The 25,195-nt window shown below is 38.1% G+C and overlaps 1 protein-coding gene across 1 annotated transcript; it reads right to left on the reverse strand.

Annotated features, from left to right (window-relative positions):
- Positions 1-1,394: 1,394 nt before the first annotated feature.
- FBXO15 (F-box protein 15) lies at positions 1,395-24,157 on the reverse strand. The gene is made up of 9 exons (XM_009885863.1): positions 24,117-24,157; positions 20,976-21,080; positions 16,936-17,178; positions 16,459-16,668; positions 14,889-15,018; positions 11,987-12,069; positions 10,650-10,795; positions 4,938-5,062; positions 1,395-1,664 (listed from the first exon to the last, which is right to left on the reverse strand). The coding sequence occupies exons 1-9, from the start codon at positions 24,155-24,157 to the stop codon at positions 1,395-1,397; spliced, it is 1,353 nt and encodes a 450-aa protein (XP_009884165.1).
- Between the last annotated feature and the right edge of the window lie 1,038 nt (positions 24,158-25,195).

Genomic DNA, 25,195 nt, shown 5'->3' on the forward strand with positions numbered 1-25,195 from the left:
CACTTGTTAAAAACACTTATATTACTTCAAGAGATCCCAATCACCATCAACAGTCAATAAGAAAGGAGACAGAATGCAGCTGATGATGCTTGTTACACCGGTTAACCACCAAACACAGAAATGTTTCCATTATTCATTAGGCAAAGTTATACAAGTCACACTAGAACTGAATCAGCCTTAACTTTATTATCATTAAAAGTTACATTAAGAAACAACCCTATCACTGCAGCATAGATCTCCTAGCGTCTCTGTAGTATAGAGCACAAGTGCTTTCACATGAACATTGCTTGCATGAACCAATTAATGAACTTAAATAAAGAAAAGAGAGAAACTATTTTTAAGGAAATCACTACCATAATAAAGTCACAGAAGTCAACAATACAGTTGTGCTTTTTTCTTAATGGAGTACTGTGAAACTACACACTATGTAATGACACTGGAGTCCCCATATCGTGTCTTTTTTTTTTTTTTTTTTTTTTTTATACAGGGAGTAGAAGATTTGGTCCTAAAGTTACTTCAAGGAACCTGAAAGATCAGGCACATACATTCGAATTTTATATGAATAATTATTGTTAGATAGACGGTATCAGATATGCGTTGTTTCCAAAACAACTGAATGTTATGTACATCCAGTAAGAGCACACATCAGCTCAGCTGTGCTGATAATTGGGACACTTATTCATAGGGCAATATATGACACAAGTATTAGGCTCAAATCAGAAGGTTAGAACATGGGAAAACAGAACAAAGAGGAATTTAAAGAAATTTCATAATAGACATTATATGTGATTTTCTTAACAAATGCCTTAACTGCCACATCGTTCAGATCTGTGACTCCCTGCTACCTTTTTAAATCCCCTACTAGAATACATTTAAGTGAAGTATTTTCTGGGAAAAAAAAAAAAAAAAAAAGTATTTCTGCATTTAACAAAACCTGTCAAAAACTGCTGTTTACCAATAACACTAACAAATCTGAAAGAACAGCTCACATGCTGTTTTACTGCTAGGTATAAAAGTCCATGTTCTCAAAAACAGTGTAGCTTCTGTAAGGTAAGGCATCTTCACTGTATGGCTCTCAAAAGAAGCAATTTATTAACCATAGTAACAAGTATCTATAACGAAAAATATTCCTAAAAATAATTTCAATATACCCAGTACCAGAAACAAACTAACCATGTGACATTCAACAGAGAAAAAAAACATTAATGTATATCAACAAGTCTCTTCAATCTCTCCAATGCCAATAATAAAAACAATTATGCAATTGCATGTGCTACTGAAAAACTCGCAGGAACAGTCTTGCTCATTAGTATCAATTTTAAGCATCAAGAATTTCGTGTGTTTTATGCTGTTTTGTGTTTTTTTGAAGCAAGGAAATTAGTGACCAAATTAAGTTAGTAATTTGTTCCGTACCAGTTATTTACCTTTTTGGTGCTTATATAAAGCACCAAATTAACTATAAAATACTCTTTGGTTTCTTCCAACCATACCAACTCAACACAGACTTTACCCTCCGAGTCTGCATAGTCTGTTGTATAGATATGACCCATGTAGTCATAAAGGCTGGATGCCTTGGAAGATAGTTCCATGTAAACTGGGGCACTGAAACACCAGAACGGCTTTCCAGTTTCATCCAAGAGAGTAACATCCATCACGTAGCAGTCCTACAAACACAAGCAGAAGACATCATGTCCCTATGCCATGGGGCCGTACGTAGATTTGTCCGTGATTTTAGGAGAAATATCCAGGGTTTAGAATTCAATTTTTGGTATGAAGGCTAAAAACTCAAAATGTAATTGATAGTGCTGCAGTACTACTGCAAAGCAACAAATACTTATTTAAAGGTTTCCTACAGAAACCAAAATTGGAACATACAGACATCAAAAACTGTGCTACAGAAGGTAGCACTGCCAACCTAAATCAGACATTATCTCTTGAACATTTTTTAAGCCTTTAACATCTGTGTTTCTCAATTACTGGTTATCTGACCATTCAAATAATGACAGTCCTTTCAATATGAGAAAGAAACCTAAGTTTAAACTCAGGTGCTAAACTTGTGTGAATGCAACAATGTTTGCAAAGATACCCAAGAAGACCACCCCCAAGGTGGATTATCTTAATTATGTTGTATACTTGCATCACTTCCAGGAGCATCATATGCTCTAAAAGCATAAACAAAGCAACATCACATATTCCATGCCCAAAAATTAATTTGGAATGCTTTATTTCACAGTACTACATAGTTGTGCTTCTGTTGCTTTAACATTTCTTTCACTGTTACTGACTTCAATCAAAGAATACAGAGTAGATGGCACAAACATAAAAGCTAATGTGAAACACAAAGTTTTCCCAAGTTTGTTACTGTAGACTATGCTGAAAATAAAAAATTCAAACCAAATCTGATGATCATTTAATAGCTTATACAAGCTATAAATTTACTTGAAACAAGAAAGAATTACTATTTTCCTGTCTGACATCTTGCATATCAAAGGCCAATTATGAAAAGTAAAGCAGGGTGGCCTTGAGCGTTGGGGTTTTTTTCTTCCCATGTATTTCCAACTATCTGTAGTTCAGCAATTAATTTTTATTAAAAATACCTGGAAGTGCCTAAAAAAGCTTTTTTTTTTTCCTTAGAGTATCGGAAAAAACTCAAATAAAAATGAAAAAATTCAAATAAAATAATAAAATTCAAATAAAAGTAGTGGCATGTTCTACTGCCGTGGCTGATTTGATGTAGCCTGCACTTAAGAGTTTTAGAGTTTTATGTAAAAAGCCAAACTGAAACCTACCCACAGCTATGTGTTCACACGTGTAATCTCTCACCACAAAATAAGGGCTTTTAAAAAAAAAAAAAAAGGTTATTATTTTTTCCTAGAAACAAATAATCAGTACAACTTACGCTATAAGGACATAGGATAGAGCTAAACTGAAGACTACAGCCATAGCTCTCCGTTTCCTCTGACAGTTAATTTCCCAGATTTTTATGTGCTACTCATGATTATTTTAATGGAAGAAAAAATTCTGCCAAGCTGCTGTAAATCGTATAGAATCACAGAATGGCTGGAAAAGACCTTTAAAGATCATCTAGTCCAACCCCCTTGCCATGGACAGGGACATCGTCCACTAGATCAGGTTCTTGAAGCCCCATCCCACCTGACCTTGAACATTTCCAGTAAAGGGGCACCCACAACTTCTCCGGGCAACCTGTGCCAGTGTCTCACCATCCTCATCATAAAAAATTTCTTCCTACTGTCCAGTTTAAATCTACCCTCTTTCAGTGCAAAACCATTGTCCCTTGTCCTGTCACTACAGGCCTTGGTAAAAAGTCTCCCTCAGTCTCCCTTTAAGCCCCCTTTATATATTGAAAGGCCACTATAAGGTCTCCCCTGAGCCTTAATTTTCTGATATCTGCCCAACACGGCAACCAACCGTATGCTTTTCAAGCAAATGATGCATAGCTTGCAATTATGTGCTAACATCCCACTAACTTTCAGCATGCAAATAGTTCTAATGAAATTAATGGGATACACAATAAAAATAAAATGAAAATAAAATTTTATTGAAAATTTGGAAATAAATTTTTTCAGAAGGCTCAAAAAAGCACCTATTCTGCATTATGGGTCTCAATGAATATTTACAGCAATTAAAGAAAGACAACAAACAATTGCTATAAAAGAATTTTCTTGTTGGCTTGAATTCCTTCTAATTACCAACATACAATATTTTTATTAAAACACATAGGGGAAGGATTTGTTGTTCTTTCAGAAAAAAAAACACTGAACTCAAAGTTTAGTACAAACTGAGAAAAAATACAAGTCAACAAACTCATTACTATGCAAACAAGGAATCTAAAGAAAAAAAAATAAAACAACGCTGTGAGCAATTAGAGAGGGAAGACTGAATGGAAATTGTAATCTAAGTTCAACTATAGTTGATGTTCCCAACAGATCCTAGTAGATTACAAAGTTTAAAATAAGTTTTATATTTGTCACTTCACAGGAAAGCTGGCTGACACTATAAACTATAAAATAAGTATGTGACTGTCTATGAGCAAAATATTGTTATCAAACAGTATTCCATTCTGCACTTATGCAGGATGAGCAGAAATGACAGTTTTATTTTTTACTTTTTTCAAAGTAAGTGCCAAAATTGAAATCAAGTATTGAACCATATTATCTTTCAGTAGTGCTTAAGTTACGTTTATCAGAATTTTTGGTACTTCTGATATATTCATGCAGCTGAAATACATTGAAAAACATATGCTTTCACCACTATTGCAAAATCTACAGAACGACTCTCAAACTTTCTTTAAAATAACTATTATAGGAATTTTATACAAGAGAATAAGTGAGAATTCCTCTAAAAGACAAACAGTTAATCCAGCTGACCCATGTACATGACTCAAGAGCTAGGTGCTGACTGCATCAACGTGGACTGCAGTTTCTGCCTGTGTCGCTTGGCATTTTAACATTCTCCAGCACTTTCTAACTTTCATTGCACATACATGCTACAACAGAACTGTGGAGTGTTTCCCTGTGGGTTCAAGACTTATTGTATTCAAAAAAAACCTCAACAAACCAACAAACAACACCCTCTCCCCTCCCCGAAAGCACATCTGCGGTACATTTTCTGTCCGGCATTTACACACAGTGTTGGTCAGTCACAGCATTTTTGCTGAGTGGAAAGCACTGACGTCATCACACATGCAGAATGGGTCTATCATGTAATCTAGACTGTAAAACAGAAAGATAAAACTTCTTTTCCTCAAAATTCACATCATTTTTTGCAATATTTGAGTTGAGGGTTTTTTTTCTAGTTACAGACACCTTCCACAAATAAAAACTTTACTTTTTTTTAAATTAGCATATTTAGGATGCATAAACATAATTCTGTTTTGAGATAAGCATTTACAGAATCAAAAAATATTTCTGACCAACCTTTACATTGCCTTTAAACACATCTGTTTCCCAGGATAAGCCAAGTGTCCCAATAAGAGGCAAGTGCTTTGTATTATCCTTTAAGCTTACAACTGTGAGCCTCAAATATCCGTTTGCAATGTCACCTGAAAATATTAACAATATATAACATTATATTACTACAAATCAAACTAAGCCCAAGTACACTGTAAGTGTTCCTTCTGCTTCTCTCCATGTCTTTAGTTTCTTCCCACTCAACAATAAGGAACACTGACATTCACCAACAGCTAGATATCAAGCACATACAGAATTTAAATCGCAGTTTAGGGCATTGATTCTGTAACCCACAGCAGAAGCAGCAGCTAAAAAAAAATTGGTATATTTGATTACAAAAATCTGAATGCCACCTAAAGGATTTCTGTAAGGATACAAGCAGTAAATTCCACATGCAGTATTTAAATTTTATGCCACCAGTGCCTCCATCACTACCCACTCCCAAAAAGTCAAGCTCAACACAAAACATATGAAATAAATTATGAGATACCACCTCACACCCCCCCCCTTTTTTTTTTTTTTAAAAAAAAAAAAATCTCTTTTGTCTGTCTGGTAACTCAAATAACCCTACGCAACAGGGTATAACTATCAGTCCTCCCTGGAAAGGATATTGTAACATTTAAACTGACAAGCAGTATGCCTATATCAAGCTTTTAAATTATGGCTTTGTTTATTTTTAAAATAGCTTTACAAAGGCTGTTTCATTTTTTGACAGAATTATTAAGATCTCTTTGTGATTTTATTTTTTTCTTTATTTTATTACTACACATAATCATATTTCTTTGGTATGTCTTCCTGTCCCCTCAGAAGAGATGAACTTTTTTTAATTGTTCTTTTTTCCCTTGCAGTCATAGGAGGAAAGTTAACCAGGGAGTACAATGGTCTAATTATAATTTGGGGTACATCATAACAAACAAGATATCCAAGTACAAAAAAAAAAAAAAAAAAAAAAAAGCACCACAGAGTGACACAAGCAGATTTCTTATTAGGACATCCCTTAAAAAAAAAATTCTTTGAACAAGAGATACTCTCTTAAAAGAGCAAACAAAAGCCCTAGAGACCTCAAAAAAAAATTAAAAGAATGGAACTAAGCGTCTACCACTTGCCAGAGACAGATAGGAAGGGAGAGAAGGAATTCCCAGAAAAATACTGCTTGTCAGGATCCAGTAGCAGGCCCTGGATGGTAAGATGAGAACTCTGAAGGGGCTTGTAGAGGTTTAAGATGCAAGTGGCAAAAGTGAAAAAAAGAGGAGCGTTTTGCCTGTGGTCCTCCTTCAATCAAGCCCAAGCAGCAGCATGAGGCTGAAGACAGAAGAAGCAACATCAGAAAGGCTGTCTTTGAGTTAAAAAGCTAAAGCCTGTGTGCAGGAGCGGCCAAAGCCTTTGCCTAGTGGCTGCTGAAAGCAGATAGCTAGAGGCATACTGACACAGAAAGAGAGCCCCCAGTTTACCACAGAAGCCAGAAAACTACTCTGAATTGGTACTGTGGGGCCAAGCAACTCCCAAGAGATCGCTTGGCCATAAACCAATGCTGGGAAGACATCACTCACAAGCAGGGAGTCCAAAGAATACTTACTGTGTGGTGGAGGCTGCCCAATACATGACAGAGGACAGAAGCAGCAGGTTTTTCAGTACAGACACTGTCTGGAATAGGAGCGTAAGTACAGTGAAACCAACATGACTATGCCCAGGAAATATTTCGTATGGGTGAAGGAAAATGCATCGCTCCAAACAGTGATACCCACTGTTCTTGCAGTGATGTCCCAGAGAACTCAGTGAGGAAAATGTAAGCAGAATTCACCTTCAGGATCCAGTTCAAAGTGCAAGAAAGGCTATCAAGTTGATACCTACCTGAATGGTTCCATCCCCAAACCTCAGTAAATCAAATCCAATCACGAGATTTCATTGAAGATAAAAATATTTGAGATAAATAGTCAAGCTTTACTGAGTGAACATTGAAAGCCCGCATTTGAAGTCGAGCTTTTATCTAAGACATTTTAAACAACATCAGTCAACAAGCACTTTTTCCAAAGGACTATTCAGTTACCTGCAATTCAGGTTTGAATGGAAGCAGCAATTCCTCTCACTCATTCAAAAATTAAAAAAAAAAGGTAATTTTCTTGGACTAAAAACAGATTTTAAAAAAACATACTACTAATAAATTAATGAAGCCCAGGACATCACTACTATTGCATTACATTAATAATATGAACTGCTGCATTGCTAGATGGGTCGCCTATTGCAGCTACTTCTTAACTTTAAGCCAAAATGGAAATAGTAGACGCAGATCAGGAATCTGAAGGCTAATTATTCATGCATTAGTTAATCCAGTGTTACGGGTGGTTTTTTTTTAAAATATAAGAAATCTATTGCAGTCCTCATATCCAGAAGAAAGAAAAATTATGCCTAAAAGTCAGCAAGTGCCAAGAAGCGAAATCTCCCCTTCCTCATCCCAGTCAGACGAGAAAAGGAAATTATAGGGCAGAGCAAGCTATGTTAAACACAGCAAGGGAGAGACAGAGGAAGCAAATTGGACAAGGCTTTCTTCAGCCTGATCTAGAATTTGTTTCATTGCCCCGTATGTCCAGCGTTTATGCACGTATAGCAGCAAAGCAGCCCTTGAATCAGTATAGGTTACAGGGAAAAAATATTTCCAAATAAAGGGAGTACCAATATAGAGAACATGTATCATGTAGACAAACTTCAGAGGAAAGAAACAAATAGCCCAATAGTTCAAAGGTGGTTTTGCTAACCAAGCCTTTGTTGCAAGTTGTAATTTGATTGTTATTTTCCTGGGAAAGGCTGTGCCTAACACTAATACTGGTAGCAACAACCAGCCTTACCATGCTGAAACGGTCATTTAAACTTGCGAATCAATCTTCAAGGTCAAGCAAAAGCATTTCAAATACATGATGCGGTATTTTACAAATAAATCTTAAAAGCTCTCTAAACACACAAAAATCACCTCATCACATTTTGCAAGCACAGCTCACATCAACAAGGAATACCATTGAAAAGCCAAGCTTAGACTACCATATGGCTACAAAGCTATGCTTAAAAAGTTGAAAGCCTAGGTAAATACATTTCAAGAATGCTTATTAAAAAGCTAGGTGTATTCATGGCTTCTATGAGTCATATGAAAAGCCTGTCACCGCTTCCTGACAACAAGAAAAGTTTTCTAATACTTCCAATTCAATTTGAAAGTATTTAGCATATTCACTCTACAGTATCTGTCAACAAGACCATATCACCAATTCTGTTTAAATGGAAGGAAGCATAAAATAAAATGCTAAAAAACAGCCAAAACAGAGTGGCAAAACAGCTAGTTACTGCAGTGTAAGTATTAATTCCACAGAAAGATCTGAAGCCATATATACTCCATCCACTCGGTTCAATGACCTGTGATATAACTTTTTTAATTTAATGTTAAGAATTTTGCAGGAAGAATTTAAAATAGAGTAGCAAAATGAATCATAACATTAATGAACACTAACAAAAATCAGATAAAAATAAAACTAAACATTAACAAATAAATCAGTTATCCTGCAGAATAACAAATGGGCATTCCCTGGTAACCTATGAGTGTCTTCAACTTCCTAATGGAAACAAAGAAATAAGTAAAACCCCAGTATAATAGCTGATCTGTGTCCCAGGTTGTGCAAACTGCCATTGTCGTGTTACATCCATAATTTAAAATAGATCTGGATTGGGTGGAGAATTTTAAGAAACAGCAAGACTTCTCACTATCTCGGAGACATCCATGCTTCAGAGCCCTCCCAGAGAATGAGACAAAGACTCATTAGAATGGAGCCTAAAAACAAAGCGTAAACCATCAATTACAACTAGCTTGGACAATCCTACACTGTTGGCCACATTCAGAAACACCATGTTTACCAGCAAGAGTAAAGTGAACAACAAATTACCATGAAGATGTGACAGCAGATAGCCATAAGCTGCCTCACTACATCATTTTTGACCACAAATTATGGAGGAAATCAAGCATTTTCGAAAAGGAATTATTGTGCAAGTACATGGAAGGGAGTAAATGACAAATGAGCTTATTGCCTGCAGAACCATGGCTTCAGTTGGCTGATGTCCTGTGAGAGCAGAATCAAGCGGCTGTCACAGAGCTAAAGGACACAAAGCTGAAACAATTCAGAAAACAATCGCAATCATAAAACAGATTCTCTAACTAGCAAAGTGAGACGGCATCACAACTGTAGCTCCTGGACATTCGCTACAATATGCATAAACATCAGCTTAATGTATTACAGAAGTAGCTTCTAAGTGGCAAAAAAGTGATACCAACAAAGAAAGTGTGCCACATACTGCCTTCTTTTGTACAACTGTATTGCTAGGAGCATACAATTTTCATTTTAGAAAACAAAACATAACATTCACCTAAAAAAAAAAATCAAACTCACAAACCAACAAAAAAAAAAAAAAACAACCCAAACCAAAACCCTAACCCTCCGGCCAATTTACAGAAGAATTTATTATTTTTTTTTTAGGATATAAAGAGGAGTCCTGTATTGAACAACACCTCAGGAGAGATTTCTATTGATACATGGATAGAATTTCACTGAAGTTTTACCCTTATGAGTACTCCTTTATTTCAAGCTGGGAGCTTTTCGGGAATCTGAAAACAGGTATATTTCAAATTCAAAGAACTACAACACTCCACACTGTGCACAAGGCTACAGTCTAAGTGACAGTTCTTGGAGTCATCAAATACAAATTTAAAAAAAAAAAAAGTCATGAGGAAATTGTTCTAACACTGTAAAAGCACTCAAGCCTGATAACAGTGCCCTCTACTGTCTTCACCTAAAAAAGTATGTTCTGAAATCAACACAATGCTCATTAATACTGTTAGCAGAAAAATACTAGGCAGCTATAATTAATTTACAGTGTTTAATTTTAATTGTTTAACTTTAAGTTTAATATTTTAATCTGTCTCTGCTGACAGAAAGACAGCTGTGTAGCTGCAGGCAGGGTTCTGTTGAAGTTCACCCATATATTTTGCAAAACCCCACTAGAATTATTAAGACGAGCAGTACCTGAACAACAAGAATAGCCAATTATGTCTCATTAAAAGAAATGCTAAGAAATGAAAAAAAGCAGCAGAGTTAAAAACAATCACTGAAATTGTTTATTACACAATGAAAGGATGTCAGAATAGGAAAATTTAAGTTTACTGAAACAAAAGCTATAAATCTTGAAGTTCACGGTATCTTCTACAAATATATTTAAATATTTAATCTGTCAATGCACCTAAAGTATACTTGAGAAGAATTCTACAGAACCAGGTCTCCAAAACATACGAGGACAAACTCACTCTCCCTTACAGTATACAAGTGGAAGGAACATCAATCTGCACCAAAAACTGTGCCACCTCATTATCAACTCAGCACTGAACCAAACAGAAGTATCTTGACAATCTGCAGAACTGATCTCTGACACTATGTCGATGAAATAGCATGCAGCCTTCATACAGAGCAAGCTTACGACACCACACAACGCACCATGCAGATATATAAAGAAATCCTACAATGAACAAAAACACAGCTTACTCCTAAAAATCCAAATCTCCTCTTAAAACAGAGATATTGGATATAAGAGGGAAAACGTAACCGCAGGAATAATTTTAAAAATCAGACATTACTGTTCTGTAAACTCTACCTTTTCTGCAGAAGAGGCTCTTGAATGTTCCACACAGGTAGGTGCAGCTTCCACCGTGCATATCAAGATGTAGATTGTAGTCATGCAGTCCATATTCTGGGTCAATATCATCCAATACAGGTTTATTAGGTGGAAGGGCATATTGACTTTAAAATTAATAATAATAATAGAATTAAGTAAGGGGGAATGACTTAGTAGGACACTGTGACTATCATCTTAGGAAAGGTTTTAAGAAGGGAAAAAATTATTAGAAGATACAACTTTTCCTCTTTATTAATGCTTTTGAAAATCAAACATCTCTAGTTTATCATACTTTTCAGCTGTCTAATACAGTATCTAACACTTCTAATCAGCTGTCCAGCCTAGCCAAAGGCAGAAACTATGGTAGCTGACTTTAAAAGGTACAGCCATTAAACTCCAAAATATGGATTTGTTTACGCAAAAAAAAAACAACAAACCAAACCAAACAAAAAAAACCCCATCAGCCAACTAGCTACAGAATTCTCTGGAATAGCAGTTACTGAATAATTTTGTCCGTGCCTAACCTAAAAGAGAAACTACTGCATACAAATGACCAGAAAAGCCCAATTCCCAGAGGCAACTGAGCAGCTCCTACATAGGATCCTACCTGGTAGTAATGGAGATGTTAAATCTTACCTTCTGTGTGAAAAGAGCCGTACTAAGTTATAGTGGTCACATAAGACTACCAGTAGATACAATAGTATCTGAGCAGAAAGCTGAGGGGGTGGGCTGGGTGTAAAATAAATCACCAAAATCATCCTCTAAAACTAAAAAACTCCATCTTTTTAAACAGTTTACAGTGTATAAACAGGTATTGTATTATACACTGCAATATACACATATAAACAAATAATTCATAGGAAATCCAACTAGTTTTTCAATAACACTGAAAGATAAATGTAGGCACCTTATCAGTTTACTAGATTATTTTTTTCTCCCCTATTATACAGCTAAAGATTATTTTCCTACTTCCTAAAATGTCTAGGTCTTTCAAATAGGAAGAGGGTATAAAAAGACTGCTTGTGAAAAGGGAGAAAGTATGAGCAGTGTATTTCTAACTTTCTCAAGACAGCAAATACTAGCACACTTGTATGACTAAATTCTCTCCTTAATAGCATAACAATGGCAACATTTTAGTATGAAAATACTTCTACAGCTTTGTATATAGTTCCTGTAACTGATGTTTATATTAAACAAGAATAGTTAATTACTGCCTAAATATAAACCTCTTACCGGCAGCCAATTTTAACTGTAAAACTCAAAGCTTTATTCAAAAGGTTATCTTTATTACCCACAAAGGAGAAAACAAAACTTACACAGTAGCAGAACCCAAAGTGCTTCTCTCAAGAAGTTGATGATAATGAAGACTCGCCATAACAAAAGCAATTTCATTTTTCTCCTGAAAAGTTAATTAAAGTAGATGTATTTTCATCTGGAAATACTTTTTTTCACAGGGTCTTCCTGAGCATTAAAATTCATAGATAAATGCTGCTACTTATTACTCTGCCAGTTACTGTAATAATGTTTAATAATGGCTTGCTTTAACACTTGGACTCATATAACTGCTACTGTCTTTTTCACATGGACCTGCTGGAGCGTGTCCAGAGGAGAGCCACGAGGATGATCTGAGGGCTGGAGCACCTCTCCTATGAGGAGAGGCTGAGAGAGTTGCGGCTGTTCAGCCTGGAGAAGAGAAGACTGCGGGAAGACCTTATTGTGGCCTTCCAGTACCTAAAGGGGGCCTACAGGAGAGCTGGGGAAGGACTTTTTACTAGGGCATGTAGTGACAGGACAAGGGGGAATGGCTGTAAACTGGAAGAGGGCAGGTTTAGATTAAACATTAGGAAGAAATTTTTCACTGTGAGGGTGGTCAGGCACTGGAACAGGTTGCCCAGAGAGGTTGTTGAGGCCCCATCTCTGGAGGTGTTCAAGGCCAGGCTGGACATGGCCTTGGGCAACCTGGTCTAGTGGGAGGTATCCCTGCCCATGTCAGGGGGGTTGGAACTCGATCTTCAAGGTCCTTTCCAACCTAAACCGTTCTATGATTCTATGATTCTAAGAGTACAGAATATATGTAAAAGATCACAACATTTCTATACTATGGGGAAAGGGAGAGAAACCAGCTATGCCAATGCAAAGTGACCAACAGCAATCCATTAGTTGTACTTCTCTAGCTTCTACTTGCCACTTTAAACCAGACACCTAAAAAGAGTCAAACAGGCCTTACTCTCAGCTACGAAATACCTAAGCATCAAGCTTATTTTCATGTGTAAGGAATTTTTTGCAAAGAGGGAATCATCATTGAGGAATACAGAGCAATTCAATAGAAATAGTGAATTTCAAAGTAAAACCCCACATGGCTTGACCAGATTATGTACTCCTGAGAAAACTACATACCTTCTATAGGCCTATATAGCTCAAAGAAAACTTCAGAGCTCAATGTGAGAACTAAACAGAGCCAAAGGTATCTACTTACTTCAAGAACACAGAATGCTAGGATTTCAGCATTTTGAACTCCTACATTTGCAAACACACAAGTCAATAGCAAAATTATTCACTGTCAGCGGTCTGTTACTGTCCTTAAAACCAGGCAGCTATTGTTTTCATCTCTGGGTTACCAAACAGAAAGTTACATGCCCTACTCAAACTTTTTTTTTAGCTACTCCTGTACTTTTTTAGTGCAAAATTACAGCTACAAAAGATATAATGACAGAGATTTATCAATCACAGTCTCTCAGCCTTTCTCTATCCAATACCAGAAGGCCCACGTAACCTGTCCTTGGCTGACAAAACTACTAGCATCAACAATTTCTGTTACACAGCTAAGCTATGTGTAAAAAACCAAGTCATGCCATTTACAATTATTACACCCATCTACAGTTAACTGCCTAATGCTACTCTGCCTACGTAGAGAATAAGAACAGCTGTTCAGAAAAGTAAGCACAAAAAATATACTAGAGCGAGCCACTAGATGCTTAACAACTTTGTGGAACTTAGTTATGGTTGAACCGTTTTCCAGGTGCTGAAAGAGTTCTCTTTCCAAGCATGGGAAGAGGTAATGCGCTAGCAAGACCATAGGAACAGCAACACAGGGACACCAATCTGCTAAACCTCTGAAGATACAAAAGAAATGGCTGTTCACTTATTGGAGCTTTTCATAGATTGAGACAACCTGTGATAGGCTCATGCAGGTCAGCCAGTCTCAAGTTTTCTAGGAAATTGACACCTTTAAGTAAGAGTGAAACAAATATCCCTTCTGTGGTTTTAAACCATTCCTTTGGTGGTTTTGCACATTTGAGGTCGCAAGAGTTTCCAGCTGGAAATGAGACACAACTTGGAGCAACTGTTCACGTGCTCCCCGAGGGAAGTTCTTTGCCACTGCCAAATAATGTAAGTCTACCACATTTACATGGCTGGAGGAGGGCTGCCACCTCTGAATTCAATCCAAGAGCAGAACCCCTGAGATAGGCTTCCATAGCACCTAACCGTATGCAAATTCAGGCAGACACCTAGGTCCCAGTGTATTCAGTGCAAAGACACAGATTCCTTTAGAGCAGAAGTCTACTTCAGATGTTCTGCACTGCTCTCCAAAGACATGCATCTCTACACACAGCCTACAGAGACTAACCCCGTAACTTAGACATTTAATACCAAGAATGGAATATCCCCAAAAGGCTCCAGCGTTCCTACTGCTGGAGCAGGATGCGACTACCTGGTGATGCAGATTAAACAACTAGCAAAGATGCCTTGTGGGAATTCATCACTTTGAGTGATGGGGACAGGGCAAGGCATGAGTCAGGGGAAAAAAACACATCTCTCCTCAAAACGTTCTATTTAAAATGTCTTTAGGATATTGAACTTTGGCATGTGAAGACTGCAAAATAAATATAATTGAACACTGAAATAAGATCAGTACAGTATCTAATATACTATGATACATAACTGTTCTCTTAATTTGTAGTGGATTTTTTTTTGAGAAGTACAGATACTCCTGCAACAGCTCTTTAGAATACAATAAAGAGTCAAATAGTGATCCCTACCTGTATTTTCTTGTTGTTAGTTTAGACAAGATCTTTCAAAATACAAAGAAAAAGAAGGAAGATGGAAAAAAAACCTAACAAACCAAAATCCCCAAAACTCCCCAAATCCCAAACTACAAGGCAAAAGAATCTGTTTCTTCAAGTCATAATAAAGCATTGAAACAAAATGTTATCTTACCTTCCAAAGTCCTACTAAGAGCCCTGGATTCAGACGGAAGAGCTGGACAAGCTTATCAGCACCAACTGCTACACTACTTTCAGTCAGGTTAGCGAGATGGTATTCAGCAATTAAGGAACGCCGACGAGGTCTTTGAAAAGAACATACAGAATGTAACAAGACGACTACATCTCCTTATTTCTGTGAAAGTTTAGCCTAATTTCATTTTTAACTCTGACGCCTGACCAACAGCACATGATGAAAACAGTTTTGAAAGCATTCAGCATGCACAGCTACAAACTTTACTTCTGAACAACTACAGCATACTAGCAGGATCTCAACAACCAACAAGAAAAGAAACAAAAGCCACCATAGGATGGCCTAATATACTACTTAAAAAAAAACAATAAAAAGTTACGTTTGCCCAGTATTTCAAAATACCCAAAGAATTACTTTATAATTTGTTCTAAATACTATGTTGCTACTAGATGGAAGCACTGAACATTTGTCAGTATGAAGCAAGCTACTGAAAAGGTAAATTCTTCCTCCACAGAAGCAAAATTCCAAGGAAAGGATCAAACTGTATATATAATAAATTAAAAGCTTCTGTTAAAAGAAGCTTTCATATTTTAGAAAATGATTTCTCGATTTTGCCTGTAATTAAAGTGATTTACCTCTGTAACACCTTTCTACTAAAGTTCATACTTCACAGGCGTTCTTATTGGCTACCAACGCATAAAAAAAGAGCAGAAAGCAGAGTCTGCATTACCTATTCAGAATGGAGAAATAACTCTTTCTAAAACCTTTCACAGACTTAGGCTCTTATTATATTTTCCTAGATCTCACAATAGTATCACAGTAGTATCACCTACCATTACACATTGCTCGGGAGGCAGCCACTGACAAGAACTTCATCATATTACCTTGAACTACAAGATTTGGGGCAGGGATGGGACATCAACCCTTGTGAAATAAATATACTAATTGCCTGCAAGCTTTCTTTTACTATTTTCTATGTATGAATCATCATTTTGGTGAAACAACTACATTTCCCCCATAATTTGACTGCAAGACTTGTTTAGCTGACTTTAGGCTTCTCTTGATTTTATTTTTTTTTTTTTTGGCATGTAGACGCTGCCAAACACCATGTTCCCTAAATTCACATACACATCTAATAGAAAAAATAAATGTTAGTGACATAGATTACCTGACTGTAGCCACATAGACGTTTATGAACTGCTCCAATCTAAATAGCTCACATTACATTTTCCTAGATTTACATATTTGTTTCATGCTCATTTGTACCTATGCCTTAGATTCAGCTCCCCAAGGCAGGACCTATCAGTTTGTATCTTGCATGCCAGTAGCTACATAAACCTATGAAATAATGCCATAGCTTCCCAGATTATATCTACTTCTTGCTAAAAGCTCTACCAATAAAGGGAAGGACATAGGCTTTGGAAGACATATTACAGAGAGCCTTTCCAAGAAAGAATTAACTTGAAGTTAAACCAAGGTCAGATAGCTCCTACAGACACATAATCAACCAATTACACCAGAAACCCCTCAAAACTCCTATGTTGAAACTCACCCATTCTTGCTGGGTGCTCTGCTTTGGTCAGGAAGCAATGGCGTAACTCCAAATAGTTTCAGGGTTGACAGGATGTCTAAGCATGGCCAATTTGTACTATCCCAAAGTATAGTAACAGATGTGTCCTTAAACGATAGGTTTGCCTTCTCCATTACATGTTCCTTTCCATTTTTGTCCTGTAGAACAACTATCCAACTCAAGCCAGAGGCTCTGTTATTTAGGAATTGAGAGGGGTGTTAAAAAAAAAAAGATTCTCAAAGTGACAAAACTTAAACTATGCTTCCAACAGAATTTTTACATTTCTACTAACTGCTACTTATCTTTCTCAGGTTAGGTCATTTAAAGGTTATTGTCGTATCTTCCCATTATGATATACATTTATAGCTCTATTTTCATATCCCCCCAGCATTTCCAAAGCCATTAATATTCTGTACATTGTTCTCAAGTAAACATTTTCTGTGACAAGGCATTGCTTACTTCATAGCTTCTTTGTTTTTACATGGAAGACCTGTATAAGGATCTACAGCTTTAACAAGTCGCATTACTCTAGTTTTGACAGCAGTTACTTGTTTGAAGATGTATTCTTTCTTCCAGTATCCAGGCTTTCTATCATGTAGAGCAGCACAGCCCAAGGAAACAGTTTCAGTTTGTTCAGACTTCATTTTCCAAATTGCCCTTTTTGGCTTAAAACAACTGGAATAGATTTTCAGCCAGATTCCACTGAAAATAAAAATAAAGAGGAAAAACACATAAATTTCAAGAGTAGTTACTTAATTATTCTTATAAGCATGTCTCAGCTACCATTGAGCATAATGTTAGCAGAAAAAAAATATAAAGTCCTAGATTATTAGCAAACTGGGTTTAATCTAAATCTAAGTTTATAGAAGACCAGAAACTGTAGCCTCCTCGGTACTAGTCAAAAAACACAAAGGCAGAGTTCTACACTTTCCCCATTTGGACCTTCCAACAACTCATATGAGGTCAGTTTCCCTGGTGCAAACATGAAGGGTCAGGAACCAAAAGATGCTAGATGTCAGCATTTCTCATGGGTTCATGAGGTTCTCAAAGAACATGGAATCTCTGAACACATTTCTTGTTGTGGATTATACATACCAAATGAGATCCACTTAAGACTTTCTGCTCTACCGCAGGGGGGAAAAAAGAAGTAAAAAAAAAAGTTATTCAATTAAATCTGACAATATGCCAGTAAGGTTGATAAACATCTCAACTACATACACAGAAAATGTTTGACTAGCACTCTGGAAAGTAGGATCATCAGCTAATGGGCATCTCCCAGCATTTATGCCTCTCAATAACACACTAGAGTACGTGGTTTGTAAAATGCCTTCCTTCTCTTTATGCTGCTACTTCCTTCACAGACACTGAAGCAGATTTAAAAAAAAAAAAAACAACCAAAAACCACACCAACAAAACAGTACATATCTGAGAGAAAGCTATCATGAGGAAACAAAGAAAAGGTAAGTCTTGTCTGTCTGCCTGAAAATATGGGATGCAGGATGAAGCTCAGAGACAGCCAAGCCGTACTCAGTGACTTAAGTGAAAACTACAGTTAAGCAGTTACTTTTTAAAATTCCACCCCAAAATAATGATGCATCTTCCTCACACAAAATCAGCTATTGGAACAGTGTTTTAATACCTCTTACTCAACTAAGACAATCTGGACCCCTCAAGTCTCACACACAGATCCAACTGAAAGCAGGGTGGAGGAAGACAATTAGAATCACCTATGTTTGGTGGTGGTATCACTGTCATTTTAATCCCTTCTGCACTCTCTTTTGAAAAGCTCAGAGACAATATGTCTTTTTTAAGAGCTCAAAGACACATGCAACAGGAATGATGGGTTCATCTCTTTCCTGTTAGAAAAAAAGATGAGGTCACATTTCCACCCCCCCCACACCCCAGTATCTCTAGGACAGTCCAGGAAATATTGAGTACAAGAAGTTACAAGAATTTAAACAACAATCTGTGAATAAAAGTTTCCGATAAGTTTTCTCATTTTAAAGTGCCAGCCACACAGTCTACATAACTGCACTAAAGAAAATTAACAGCAACAGAAACAAATTCTCAAGAGAAATTCTCTACCATTTATCAGCAAGATTACCTTTACCAGTCCTCACTTATCCCCAGGCAAACTTATACTAACGCGCTTTGTAACGTGTTTTTCTCCTCCTTAAGCCATTAAAGCACTCAAGGACTGAATCCATCCCACACTGCTTACTACCCATGAAAACTGTTCTCACTTTATCACCTGCTGAGAGTAAGTCCCCGCATGCCAAGAGCCAGGCTCTTTGTTACTGATGCAAACATACTCAGGAATTTTGCAAAAACCTTCCAGCCTGCTGCTCTGCAGGTATATGCACAATCTCCCACAGCCATTTTTTCAGTCAAAGCTGTTTAAACCACACAAACCCACAAGCTTCTATGACTGGTAAAGAGGGGTTCACAGTCAACATGGGCTTCCAACTTTCCTTTCACCAAAATTGGGATATGGAATAGTAAAACAAAGATTTAAGAGTTAATTTTGAGACCAGAAAATAAAAGATAACCCAGTTATCAGATAGTATAAAACATTTCTGATGGAGGGAGGAAATTCTTATTGAACTCCAAAGCAGCTAAGAATCGTGGGATGATGAAAACAGAGGAGAGGTGTCCTTGACACATTATCATCTGGGGAAATTGAGCTGTGTTTTATCCAACTGGTCTTACTGACCCTAAAAAGTCCAGTAAGACGTCCTCATATGACCCTCACCTGTTAAGTAGAAACCCCCTTCCCAAGACAGACATCCTTTCTCTCATGGGGAGAGATACTCAGCATCTGGTTGCATGATGCTGAAAAGACAAGGCAGTAGCAGGCATTTCCTGCGCTTTGCAGGTACAGTCTCAGGCAATGTAAGTTGAATGAAGACAGACTCGACACCAATACCTACCACCCTTCTCCTCACTCTGTTACACATTGCTCCTTCCTTTTCCAAAACAGCATTGTGCAAGCAGATGAGAAATCAGTTCAAGAAGCTCAAAAATTCAGTCAGAGCAGGGAGGCAGAGGAGAGAAAAAGGGGGACTTTGAATCACAAGCGCTTAGGGAGGTATTGCTGCCCCTTCATCCTCAATTTCTGGAGAATTCAGGGTAGACAAATCAAAAAGGCATCCAACAGAGAAGCATGAATTTGCTTTGACAAAGCATACCATTAGGCAGCACAGATATATCACAATGAAAGGCTGATGGTCCCGTTGCATCAAGGACAGCATCCTGTACATCCAGGACAGTAGAAATATCTTCAAAAAGATAATCTGCCTAAAAAAAACCAAGATCACATTTGTCACATGGACTTAACTTCTGTTAATTCACCAAAAGATTCAGAGAAGGTCCATGGAAATCCAGCAGGAAGAAGTGACCTGGTCCCCCTGAACCAGTCAGTCTCCTAGATAAGGGAAAATATCTCCTCCTTGAATCCGGTTTGTGCACATAAAGTAATCTCTGCCAAGATTAGAAAATGGAAACAGACATTGTTGAGATGAAGACAGATGAATCAGCTTCCCTTGAAGAGCCACAATGATTTTATCCTACCTCACTATCCTGAAGTGGAAAACACATATTAAGATATATAACTTGTGTCAACTACACAATTTTTATCTACATGCACCTGCTGACAGCCTCACAAAATAAATCTGGATTATGGTCTTCCCTTTAAATTCATCAGTTCTAAAGGTGTCAATGCTAATGTTAACCAAATCACTGTACAAGTTTTGGCAAATAAGGGAGAAACCTATGAATACCAGATGCAGCAACTTCCTATATAGGGAGAAATTTTCTCATTTAAATAACACTAATGCAGCAGAATCCTAGGAAAAAAAAAAAACCATACTCTCAGACATCCTAGTTATCATGTACCAACTACAGTCTCTCCCCTCCATCATTTCACAAAATTATCATGACACTGGTAGGAGCAATTTGTGAACTCTGTATAATCAACCACTTACAAAAATGTGTCAGTATTTATCTTTGCCCCTTTTGTTTTCATTTAGAAGTCACCAAAATTTGACAGAAAGAGCAACAGATAAAACCCACTAGTAAATCACTTGACTAAATCAAGCCGTCTGCAAAAACCTGATGAAAGAGCTATGACAATTCTACAAAGCTACTGGCTACACACCACTAAGGATTGTCTGAACCAAAAAGCCTGTGCAGGTGCATATGAATACAAACAAATATATGCAAATTTTACAACAAAATAAATGCTAACAGCAACATTTCAAAACACTGTATTTAGTTTTCACTCCATAACTTCCATTAAACTTAACAGGGCTTGCACAGCTAGAATTCTATACAACACATTGTGCTGTGAGCTATGCAGTACATTTTCAGCAGAGTAATTGCGAGTAGGTACATGCATCAGTGCTCTGGCACCAGTGAAACTAAATTAGAAAGACTCATAACTCAGGTAAAATCATCTGCTGCACAATTAAGACTAGCATTTATGCTTCCCATTTCCTTACTTGTCATTGGCCAGATGATAAAAGTGCTTATTCACACAACCAACACACAACAGGGACACAGCATCCAAATAGGAAAATATCTTCATCAGCATTTCCGATGGCATGCTGGAAAACAAGAGAAATAACCATTAGGCTCGCCTGCAAACTCCAGAAATGACAATGGCGAAGAATTTTAATCCCAAACCAGAGCAAAATGAGAGATGAAAAGTACCAGTTTGTAAATACACAAATCAAAACTCACCTGAAGAGTTAATGTGCAGTTTCGGTTCTGATTTGTCTCTCTGAGCTAAAACATTTCCTTACAACTATTCACCACAACCTATTCAACCCACACAATTACATAAGAAGTTACGGGTTTGCATTTTCATTAAACTTTGTTAACTTTAACTCAGTTTGACATCAAACTATCTCATTCAACTTCAATTTCTCACTGCTTGTACCATGATTTTAACATTCCATAACCACCAGCATTTGCCAGAAACGCCAATACTCACTCTCCTCCTGACTCTGGTGTCAGGTCTCAGGAGGTACCAGGACAGAAATGTCCTGGTCAAAAAGTGAGATCACACTCTACCTCATCAAAATCTTCAAATCACATGGGCTCAGGGGTCTCATACAGTTTTCATTTATGCCAACAGAAAGATTTGAACTTCAAAATAAGAGCTGAGTGGCATCTTGAGAACGTTCATGTTTCTGTGCATCTGTAAGGCTGCCCGAAACACAGGTGCCAGCCTAAGTACAAGCACAACATAACCTGGACATGAGCCACGATGATTTTTGTATTAACAGATAGAAAGCTCATACCCTTCAAATAGTATCTGGTAACTGCATAGAGTTTAAAAATACATATATATATATTTTATACTCTAACTTTTTGGAGCATGATAGTATGGTAACATCAAAGTCACCATAGAAAATACAAGTTGCTGTGAAAGTCAACTCCTCAGCTGTGTCTCTTGTCAATTTACTACTGTGTCATTAACAAGACTTGCTGATTCATAATGCTTTATTCCAGAAGCATATAGCTTTCAAGCATAGAATGATAATAACAATACTCCAAATTTTTTATTAACACTCAGAATTTTAGTTGCACTAACAGAGAGGCAACTGTGACAAAATTTGCCATTATTATGTGAAATAACTCACAGTCTAAGGTGAAAGCAGTTAGTGCATTTATTCCAGAGGGAATTTAGAAATGATCCTTCAAGAAGCTGCAAATTAGTTAAAATAATATGCTTGATCTATAATTCTCAACAGTCATTTTTACAACCATATTATTTTTTCTGTGAAGGAAGGTGATAGAAAGCATTGGTTTTTCTTTTTCCTCTTGTCTTTCACACCAAACTAACAGCATATGGGATTGAACTGGCCATACAATGGAAAACAAAGAAATGACTACACAGGAAGCTACAAAACGTAGCCGCAAATATGCAGCAGCCACTTTATTCTTTCCTTCTTATCCCAACTCCACCATCCTAAGCCTCTCTATAGAATCACAGAATCTCCTAGACTGGAAAAGACCTGTAAGATCATCTAGTCCAATCATTACCCTAACACTGACAAGCCCACCACTAAACCATGTCCCTGAGCACTATATCTACATGACCCTTAAATACCTCCAGGGATGGGGACTCCACCACTGTTTCCTGGTGACGTCCCTGACACGGGCGCCAGGGAGGCAGCAGACCTCCCTGTGGGATGGATTTGGTCAGCATATGGGGCCCTCTGTTCCCCTTAGAAGGAGATCACGCACAACAATTACCCTTCTTTTCTTTTTAATATTAGAAGTCCTAGTGCACGGGGCTGGCTGGCTCTCCCTTCACAACCCCCTGGACGGGTCTTCCTGTGTCCTCATGCATCTGCTCCTCAAGTTCCAGACCCTCATGCCTGTTACATAAGGGCAACTGGGAAGGTGACGAAGGCTGGGGAGGGTTTTATCTGCCTCCCTATGTAGAGACCTATTTCCATTCCTCTCCTTCTCTTAGGTCACTTCCTTCTGCCTGATGGCAAGAAGGGAGGGGATCCTCTGCTACTTGTGGAGCCTCAGTCTGCTCCCTTGGCCTCAGGGGGTGGCTCCACCAATCTCTCTCTCACACTCCCTGATAGTCCTTAACCTTTCCACCTCCTCTTTCAGTTCTGCCACCATGCGGAACAGACCATTCCCCTGCTCAGAGCGCACAAAGGTGTTGTCTTTGCTGCCCTCCAGTATGATGGACAGGCTCAAGCACTCTCTGCAGCCAGAGACCTGCACGGCTGCAGGTTTGTGTGGGAGCTGCGTTTGAGTCACAACATGCCTTCTAGCAACAGCTTTTGGCTGAGTGGTAACCATGGTTGGGTCCTCTTCCGGGAGGGCAATGACTACTGGTTTGCCTCTTGAAACGGGAGGGGGACCGGGTACTACCAAGTGATCTTACCTCTTGAGCTGGCGGTGCTCTCAGCCCCCCGCCCGCACGCCCTTCTACAGAACAGACGCCTGTTGGCCGCTGCGGCTCTGCGGGCTCTCTCCTGAATGCTCCCCCATGCCCCTCCGAGTGGCCAACACAGCAGCACTCTTTCGCAGCTCGTTTATAAGTACCGCCGGGGGTGTGTGGCTCCACCCCTGCCACGTCACAGCCCCGCTCACGCGCTGCCAGCTCTGGCCCAGGCCTGCCCCTCCTCCCGCCTTCCAGAAACTTCGAAAAGCCCCAAAAAGCACCCTTTGTCGGCCCTCGCGGCTGTGATTCCTTTCCCCACTGGAGACCTGCCTGCACTGGAGTTGGTCTCCTCGGCGAGACAAAGCAACAAAGCATCAAGAGAAACATCAGAAGTTTAACTCCAAACTGGCTTTTGCTGAAGTAACACAGTAGCAATTTTTATTCTTAAGGAACTTCAGAGCCCATGATGTGCAAAGGAGTTGTTGAAGGCTTTATATGACTTGGAAAACCTACATACTTCATGTGAACTTAGAGAAGGAGGCGAGGGAAAACCATGCTTGAAAACATTAGAAGGTCAACATAGGATCACAAGACAGGAAAGCAATCTTTTCTTTTCAACTCAGAACATGTCACATGGAAATCTCCAAGGTATGAACACAATAACTGTAAGCAGTCAAAAGATGGCTTACAGTGTGCACTCTTACTCCCAAACTAAAGACACACTCACCTCTCAATGCACAAACTAGGTTTTGGTTTCACGGAAGGCATCAAATACAGATTTTTAATTCCAGTTTTTACAGTTTCAGAACGTTCCCCAGGCCTGGCAGCAAAGCTCCTTGATCTATTTCTGAAAAGGAAAAGCTGTTAGGAGTCACATCATCAAAAAATGAAGAAATACACATATTGTGCACACCTAGACACCACATCTCAACTGAGACAGGATTCAGGGAACACATCACATGGTAACTCATTATTATCAGCTCACAAATTCGAACAAATTATCACAAAGTTAAAATACCTGACATCAGAAAGATGTCAGATTTAAACTCATAGGCACCTCTCCTATGATTAATTTCTCACCGTAGTCAGAAGGAAACAGTGCCACACCACGAAACCAGTTTCAATCCAGTAGAGATCTATTAATGTTAGACAGCTGCACCACTGTGCCCACCATAATCCAGCCCCAGATAGGCTCCTGCTGTAAGTCAGACTCACTGATTAATCTTCTGTTTTGCAACATTACTCCAGAGGCATTTTTGAGCCATCCAACTTTGCTAAGCTATTAAATGCTATCAAATAAAACAACACTTTGAAACGTTCTCAAAAACTGACACAGCTCAAAAAGAATTCCCTTGACTACGCAACACAATCATATTTGAAACAAACTTACACTAGCAACTCTGCAGATAAATGTTAGTTCAACAGGCAAGATGGGTATCAATGTTTTTATTGCTCCTTAACACATAACAATTTGGACACAAATTACTTTCTCTTACTAAAGAAAGCAACTTTGCATATTTCTCACACAAATAAATTCTGACAATCCAACTGACCATGCATTTTTTCAAAGCTTTCTGATAGTAAGAACTTTTAAACTGTAATTACAAATACTATCATTAAACCACATAGAAATATTCAGATGGAATTTCAGTGTTAATCAAATCCTTGCACTTCATACCGACTGATGCCACAAAGCAGGCCGAGCTCCCCATACACTCTATTAGTGATGGTTTGTATTGCCAGCTGACTTTCCAACACCTGTTCAATCCAACTCTGGGTTTCTAAGCAACCAATCAATGTTGGGGG

The sequence above is a fragment of the Charadrius vociferus genome, unplaced genomic scaffold, assembly GCF_000708025.1.
Source record: "Charadrius vociferus isolate BGI_N301 unplaced genomic scaffold, ASM70802v2 scaffold195, whole genome shotgun sequence".
NCBI classification, from domain to species: Eukaryota; Metazoa; Chordata; class Aves; order Charadriiformes; family Charadriidae; genus Charadrius; species Charadrius vociferus.

What these genes read in the sequence shown, in the direction of transcription:
- FBXO15 (XM_009885863.1), bottom strand. Translation starts at nt 24,157, where the DNA reads ATGCCTTCCGTGAAACCAAAACCTAGTTTGTGCATTGAGAG. An exon ending in TCTTAGTAGGACTTTGGAAG is followed by an intron (nt 12,070 to 14,888) that starts GTAAGATAACAT and finishes TTAACTTTTCAG; the next exon opens with GAGAAAAATGAAATTGCTTT. An exon ending in GAGCCTCTTCTGCAGAAAAG is followed by an intron (nt 5,063 to 10,649) that starts GTAGAGTTTACA and finishes TAATATTTTCAG; the next exon opens with GTGACATTGCAAACGGATAT.